At 31.6% G+C, this 8,233-nt stretch overlaps 1 protein-coding gene across 1 annotated transcript; it reads left to right on the forward strand.

Moving 5' to 3' along the window:
- Positions 1–370: 370 nt before the first annotated feature.
- LOC113872637 (fructose-bisphosphate aldolase-lysine N-methyltransferase, chloroplastic) lies at positions 371–6,580 on the forward strand. Its single transcript, XM_027510340.1, has 14 exons — positions 371–593; positions 798–861; positions 967–1,077; positions 1,457–1,516; positions 1,705–1,812; positions 2,350–2,419; positions 3,169–3,209; positions 3,289–3,369; positions 3,770–3,805; positions 4,615–4,698; positions 4,827–4,960; positions 5,481–5,569; positions 5,736–5,884; positions 6,147–6,580. Exons 1-14 carry the CDS (start codon positions 373–375, stop codon positions 6,288–6,290), a joined length of 1,392 nt encoding a protein of 463 aa, XP_027366141.1. The 5' UTR covers positions 371–372; the 3' UTR covers positions 6,291–6,580.
- The last annotated feature ends 1,653 nt before the right edge of the window (positions 6,581–8,233 follow it).

Consider the following 8,233-nt stretch of genomic DNA (forward strand, 5'->3'; position numbering starts at 1 on the left):
GCCACAAATTTAAAGCATAACAATCACTCAATTATGCTAAAAAGCAAGTTTTTATTATTCTCAGTATTTGCTGAATTTAAACATTTAATAACAACATTTTTCATTATAAAATATAATGTTTATTCCACGTTCACTTTGTTGATGTCAAATTTATGAGTTATTTTCGTAATTTCGTACATGTTTAGGTTTTTAATTTTTTTATAAAATGGTTAAAAACGAGTGATTAACTATTCTAAATAAATTTAATCAACGTTAATTTATTAATAAAAAATGAAATAAAAATAATTCGAGTTCAGTGATACAGAATCCTTCCCGTTGCAAGGAGCAACCGGAGTTCAGAAAACGACGTCGCTTTGACACCTGAGTTGGGCAATGCAATTTCGAGCTCGCACTGCGAGTCTCTGGTGGTCTCTGCGCACCGTTTTGCATACTCACAATCACATTCACCTCAACTTCTATTCTTTGGCTTTGCCCCAACCTCAGGTTTCTGCCAATTCGCTCCATAATTGTGATGGATTTTTGCCTTGGTTGGAGCGGAAAGCCGATTCAACGATTTCTTCATCGCTTTCCATTGGGAAATCTTCGTGTGGAAGGTTTTTCTTCTTTTTTTCAAGTGTTATTTTCTTTGCAGATGTAAAGACAGGCTTTAATTTAATGCAAGTGTAAAATGAAAGAGTTTGGTGTTTATCGAAGAAATATTAACAGTTATTTTGGAATTGGGATCAGTTGTTTGAGGATAGGGTTTTTCATAACACAAAATGCTGGTGACCTCTTAACACGTGGCTTGCTGCATCTAGGTCTCTGTTTGCTTCTAAGATAATACAAACTGGAGATTGCATTTTGAAGGTTCCTTACAGTGTGGTATGCTTCCCATTTTAATTCCTACTTGAACTTTACTTTATCTCACTACTTTTACACGTCACCATCACAGCTTGCTCTTCATTGTATTCATAACTGGTTTTACAGCAAATAACTGCAGATAATCTCCTTCCTGAAATCAGACCTTTTATTGGTGAGGAAGTTGGAAATATTGCCAAACTTGCTATTGTCATTCTAATTGAGAAGAAATTGGGTCAGGTAGCCTTCTTATTATGTTCCTATGACAATTTTCATCTGAAGTTAGGAGCTAATGAGCTCCGATGAATTTTATAAAAGAATTATCATTGTGCATAGCTATATGTAGCATAGAGCTTTTCTTTTTTCTTTTTGGAAATGAAATAAGAAATTCATAAATTCAAAGAAAAAAAAAAACTACAATGAGAGGGCTGGATGAGGCATTGTCCTTGACCAAAGTATGAAACTGAAACAATGAAGACAAATCTATGGCATGAAGCTACCCAATCAACATACTTTGTATTGAGAGTCTAGGCCCATATTTAGCTAACAGCTTTTCACTTGATAGAAACTTGAAGATGCTTACATGCATACATCTGTAATATCTTTGTCTGGATGATAGGACTCCGAGTGGTATCCTTATATCAGCTGTCTTCCACAGCAAGGGGAGCTTCATAATACGGCAAGTTTTACATTCCTTTTCTTATGCTGTAATTTTTTTTCCTGGTAAAAATGCTCATTTGATGTATGGTATTGCTATAAGCTATTTCTCTTTTCTTATTCTGTGTAATATCTGTGGATTGCACACATTTCTCAGAGAATGATAATCATCAAGACCTTAACTGTGGCTTAATTTTTGAACTTTTTTAGATATTTTGGAATGAAAGTGAGTTGGACATGATTCGTCCAAGTTCAGTTTATCTGGAAACTATTGACCAAAAGTCTCAAATTGAAAAGGACTTTTTGGCAATCAAGCCTGTGAGTACTTTGCATACTTACCTACTTTTGAATGTATAAGTTGTTTTGCAATCAATTTATATTTGGATTTTTATTCTATTGTAGTGAAAGCAACACAATGTTTCCTCCATCTGTAGTGATTAAGACATTTTTTGTCTATGCTAGTTTGTATTTGCTTCTGTAATTGTAAGTATGCAGTTGACTCCAATGTCTTAGTTTCTATCTTGGGATAAAGCAAGCCATTTTCTGCTTTAGGGGGAAAATAATAGGATGAGAAACCTGGGTACGAAATGAAGGGGAATTAGAATCACAAAAACTCTAGAAGAATGTTAGTTTCTCTTGGAGTATTAGAAGTCCTGGTGGAATGATTACTTATATATATATATATATATAAAGCCTGAAGATTTTATATAATCAAATGAAGAAATTAAATGTTTTTTTTTTTTTTCACAATGCAATAGGTAACTGGGTCCGAGTATTAGTCTCATTTAAACAATTGAATAAATTATTTGGCTATTTTGGAGACTGGTTATAACCAAATTTGTCCTTCTAATTCAGGTTTTTGAATGTTTCCTTCAAAGTTCTGGAGATTTTACTTACAAGGACTTCATGCATGCATGCACACTAGGTAAGGAAAGCACTTGAAAATTTTGTACTTCTATACGTATGAAAAGATGAAGGAAATGCAAGTAATAAGCTTGACATTGGTAATTTTTAGGGGTGTTAATTCTACTTTGTTGTTGAGAATCTTATCTATAATAAGCTTGCATGGCTAGATTGCTATGTTTTGACAATCATATGCATGCATAAGATTATATTTTAAGGTATCTTTATATGATTGCTTTTTGTTGCTTTTGTTAAGTTACAATTTTGTTCAGTTAAAGGCTCTCATATGCTGATGTCTTTGGAACGAAGAATGTAGCTAACTGTATCCTGAATTATCTTTGAACACCTTTTTGGCCTCCTTAGTTCCTTGTGTCTCTTGAATTTTCCCTCATTCCTAATTTATCTGATTTTCCAATCAGTAAAATGGGTAATTTATCCAATTGTTCCTAATTTCTGGCTTAATTTATCTTTCTATCAAACATTTGGAAGCCAAAATTCGGATGTCTTCTGGATTCTGAATCTTCCTTTAATGGATGCAGATTGTGGATTCTGAATCTTCGTAGTTGATGGTCTGATCTTTTATGATCTGCCTGATTTTTTTATAGAGGATATGTGACCTTCCTGATCTTGCTATTTCCGGATGTTTTCTGGTGTATCTTTACTCAGACTGAATTTTGAAAGGCACTGAGAAGCCTCATTTATAATTATATTGCATTGAATATGAAGATTCATTCTTAGTTCTATTTGATCACTTCAATGTTGAATTACCAGTTGGTTCTCGAGCATGGGGAAGCACAAAGGGTTTATCTCTGGTATTGCTACAGTATGGAGACTTTTCTTATTTTATTTATTTATTTTGGTCCATAATTAGTTTTCTAAAATAATTTATAGATTCCATTTGCAGATTTCTTAAACCATGATGGGGTTTCAGAAGCAATTGTAATGAGTGATGATGACAAACAATATTCAGAAGTTCGATCTCTCTCTCAGACACATACTTCTTCCTTAATGGTTATTGGAGCCTAATAAAAATGGTTATTAAACAGTTTATCCCCTAATACATGAAAGTCAAATTTTATTTTTATGGTCCTGGTCCCTGGACATTAATTATTTCACTTTATCATATTCAATCTTTGTTGTGCTCAATTACTAAAGGAGAAAAAGAGTAAAGGGATACATAAATAGTATGATATGTGAAATGTAAACAAAATAAAAGCAAAGCACGTTCTAATAATTAGGTCAAGTACTAGTATAATTCTACTAGCACAAGCCCGCCACAATTTGACTCTCTAGTCCAATCAAATAAGCAGACTACTCCTAATAGTGACATACACACTTAAACTTCAATTTAAATTTATGCAATTATGTGCAGGTTATTGCTGATCGGGACTATGCCCCTGGTGAACAGGTTATTTAGTATTTTTATTGAAAACTATGTATTGCTTGTCACCTTTGTACTCATAATTTATGTGATAAACTTGTGCTTAATTTTCTATGTTCTGCGAGCTTGAATTTTTGTGGAAAATTAGCTTCAAGGTTTAAATGACTTAGTTTTTTCTTTCCCTTCTTTTTCTCAATGGAATTAACTAGTGACATCATTCCTGAAAAACTCACCGTTGATTCCTCCTGTTCCTTGATTGATTAAACAACTAGCAATACGTTGAATTTGGAGTTTTGCTCAATATCATTTCTAATATTTTTCATAGATAGAAGATTTAAAGTAAAATATTCTTGAATACAAAGTTATGTAAAGTAGGAACTCAACTGAATTACCAAAATAGCTAAACAAGATCCTCGGAGTGAATGCTGTTTTCATTTTAAAATGGAAACTTAAAAGAAAGCTAAATTTCATATGTGGCTCTGGCCTTTGGGGTTTTTGGGCCCTGCAGGCTTCATAGTTAATATCAAAAGAATATCATATAATACATCAGAGTAGGGGGAAGAAGGGAAAAGTTAGTTTTTACTTCAAGTTAAATATTATATTCCTGGATTTGAGGAGCTTCAGAATCATGCATTTTCTACATAAAGGCCTATAAAGGATAGTAGCAATGCTAGTAGAAGAATACAGTATGTAACAATATTTTTTAATCTAATTGTGCATCCTTTTATTATTTTGATTAACTATCTGATGGTTCATTTACTTGTCATAGTTTTTGGCTCCCAATTTGTAAAATTTGTCACCTGGGGTTTATTGGTTTTCTGCACTTTCGGTTTTAGGTACTAATAAGATATGGAAAGTTTTCAAATGCTACATTGATTCTGGACTTTGGTTTTACAATTCCACACAACATTTATGATCAGGTATTCCTTACAATTGAATTTCAAGTAGCATACAATGTGGGCTGATGTTCTTTTTTCCCTCTGGCTTGTTGCTTTATTGTTGCTATAATTGCATGTCTATCTTGATTGGTAATGCAAACCATTCTCAGGTTCAGATCCAGTTTGACATACCTCAGCATGATCCTCTGCATGACACGAAGTTGGAACTCTTACAGCAATACTTTGTTCCTCCAACCAAAGATATGAAGGGCTTGAAGTATTCTGTGAATTCCTTCACAATCAAGTTTGCACTGATTCCTAATCTGTCTTGCAGAATTATTTAAATAATACTGAAGTTTGTATACTAATTCTTTGTGATGGGGTCTTTTGACCTACGTCTTGAATTCTTTGCAATGGGGTGTTTAGACCAATGTAGTAAAATTATTCTGCTTAGTGAGTCCAAGTTGCCCTTAATGCTCATAAATGCCGTGCTTTTAGCAAAGTAATGAATATCTTTCGCTTCTCCCTTTCTTTTTCAACCCATATTGGGCACATTCAATGATCCCCCACCTATTCCATGTTTCCCTTTTGACAATGTTCACTTGGACATATTTTGGGCGTGTGATATATTTTTACTAAATATATTTTGTGGTGTTTTATGTTTCTTATTGCATGGAATGTGCATGTTAAATAATTGTAACACTTTCCATATTTATTTTTTATTTGATAATATAGGATTTTTTTATTTGGTGTTACTCTAAAATGTTGCTTATATACTTAGTGTATGCAATATTTGGTATCTGATGGAGGCTGTGATAACATAGGGAAGTGAGGTCTGCTAGAGGAAAAGGGAAGGGTCTTCCACAATCACTTCGTGCACTTGCTCGTGTTCTTTCTTGTACCACTTCTCAGGGTGCGAGTAAAATCTTGGTTATTTAGTTTTTTTTTTTTTAATGCAATAATGGTTACAATTCTTCCCACAGGAAAAAAAAAATGGTTCACTTGTTAAATAAGCTATATACCTAACCTAACCTAACCTAACAGTGTTCACTTTTGGAATCTTATTGATAAAAAATCAGAACTTGACAATTTGGTCGTGGAAGCTGCACAAACTGATGGTAGGCTGGCTAGGCGCCCTTTACAAGATGTCAGCAAAGAGATACAAGCACACATGATGCTGTCATCATTATTCATCCAGTTAATTGAGGAGCGCAGTGCAACTATAATGGTAAAATTTAAGGTCTTTGCTCTTTAGCTAATATGTAGCTGTATGGTTGGATAAACCTCCTAAGGTGGCAACCGAATCAGTAGCAAATTGAGACAAAAGGGTGTTTAGGTTGACGATTGTATCACAGTGATTTTTTCAGACTGCTAATCTAATCAAAATATAAGTGTGTTAAAATGCATGTTTCATATGTTATTTCAATTTCTTCAAAGACTTTGTTGTTCTTTCGTTGACATAAAATATACATTTCCACTATTGTTTGCAGTCATTGGATTCTTCCTATTCTCACTCCTTGTGTGAAAGACTTCCTATTAGAAGACTAATGGCTCGAGATCTCCTACTTGGTGAGCTTCGGGTTCTCAAATCTGCATCTGCCTGGCTGGAGAACTATTGTTTTTCCTTGACTTGATGGTCAGTAAAAATGGCTGCAGCAGTGCAGCGGACTACGAGAAAGGTTATGCTTCCAGAACAAGTAGGCTGGCATTAACACCAATGTAAGATTAGACTAACTAGAGAGGGGTGCGACATATATAGTTTGAAGTGCATAGGCTTAGAAATCCTAGTTGGTAAAATGCACTAGGGCTTATTGGAAAGAGTTAATGGATAATTTACGAAATTACTTTATGACTTCTATAAGCTCTTTTTAGTTTATTTTAATAGTTTTTTTTATACAATTTATTAAAATATGCTTTTTTTAGCTCACCTTAATAAGATTTATGGTTTAAGTCATCAATTTAAATAAAATATATTAAATAAGCATCTAATTTTCTTTATATTTAAAATATAATTCTTTTTATTTTTAAACAAAATTATTTAATAAAAAAATTATAAAGAAACTCGTACAATACATGAACATATTTAATAAGATACATAACATATTTAATTTATTTTTAAAATCTATCATGACCAATAATTTGATTAGACCATCAACAACATAGAATATGTTTTAAAAATTAATAAATTATATACTGTTTGATTAAAATTAATTTATTTTCAAAACAATAAAAAAGTATATTATGATTAGAGGCCATAATTCTTGAAGTTTTAATAAACGGATTACGTAATTAAAAGAAAATGTATAACTAAAAAGAAAAATATAGGAGCTAAATAAAAGGGATTACTTAATTAAAATGAAATAATTAAAAAAGAAAAAAAATATTATTAATGGTGAAAATTTTTAAAATTAAGAAAAAAAGTCGTGAAAATTTTAATATCTAATTAAATTAAGAATGATTAAAATAATGAAATATTAAATTTTAGTTTATATAAAAATAAATATATCCTTAATTTGATTTAATGTATCAATATTTAAAATTTAAATCAAATTAAACTTAGAATAAAAATAAAGAAATAATAATTAAAAGGAATAAATATTAAAAAAAAGTTAAATACTCGATAAGAAAAAGGTTATGTAGTGTAACAGAGATAATAATAACTCATAAAAGTATTGTTCAAGCATGAGAATTCAGATTTGATATATAAAAATATATTACATAAACTATTCGATAGAATGGTAGTTATGAGAGTATCACAAAAAAACATCAATAGAAGAAACTTGCCAATTAACAAAATGGCTTCTCCTCGTGGTTCTTTCTGTAGTGTGTTTCAAATGCTCAACCTTTGCTGATTCTGTTAGCACTTCTCAGACTCCACCCATTATTGAATCTACCCCATTCAACGTGGCAATGAATCCAAAGTCAATGTACTCTTCATTTCCGTTGTGAATGACTTGTCTGCTGGTTCAGCACCATTATATTTCATTAGCAGCTTCCAAAAATACCAATATCTACTGAAACCAAAAAGTACCCTTCACTAAATTAAGCAACGTTGATGTGCAAGAGTGTGTAATGTATTGGAAGCCAATGTTTACTGGTTTTGATCTCTATAACCCAAGCACTGAAGGAGCCAATCAACGCATCTATTCACAGTTGGGATAAAAGGGCTAGAGAAATGCTTTCATTGATGTAAACATCATGTGTGTGTCTGTGTGTGGGTTTCACCAATTGTTATGAATTTTCTATAATCTGTCACCTAACACTTCGGTACACACATATATAATTAATTGTGAACTAATTCATATACATGATAAGTATGATTATTTTTTTAAATTGATAACATCAATAAAAGTGATACGTCCTAATTCAAATAATTTATTTTTTTTTATAATTTTTAACTCTAAAATTATTTTTATATTCAGTCATATGTAATATAACAAAATATTTATTATTGATAATAAAATTAATACTTTTAAATTTATATTTTATTTAAAATTAAAAATACTCGTATAATTCAGAGTACTTACATCACACCACAAGAAGTAACATTCCCAGTATTTCTATATATTTTACACTT

This window comes from Abrus precatorius, unplaced genomic scaffold (genome assembly GCF_003935025.1).
Source record: "Abrus precatorius isolate BTA unplaced genomic scaffold, Abrus_2018 Scaffold7, whole genome shotgun sequence".
Classification (NCBI taxonomy): domain Eukaryota; kingdom Viridiplantae; phylum Streptophyta; class Magnoliopsida; order Fabales; family Fabaceae; genus Abrus; species Abrus precatorius.

Bases quoted from the DNA above. Each gene is read 5' to 3' on its own strand.
- LOC113872637 (XM_027510340.1), top strand. From the start codon at position 373: ATGCAATTTCGAGCTCGCACTGCGAGTCTCTGGTGGTCTCTGCGCACC. The intron at 2,420-3,168 runs GTAAGGAAAGCA...TTGAATTACCAG, and splicing joins CATGCATGCATGCACACTAG to TTGGTTCTCGAGCATGGGGA. The intron at 5,885-6,146 runs GTAAAATTTAAG...TATTGTTTGCAG, and splicing joins AGCGCAGTGCAACTATAATG to TCATTGGATTCTTCCTATTC.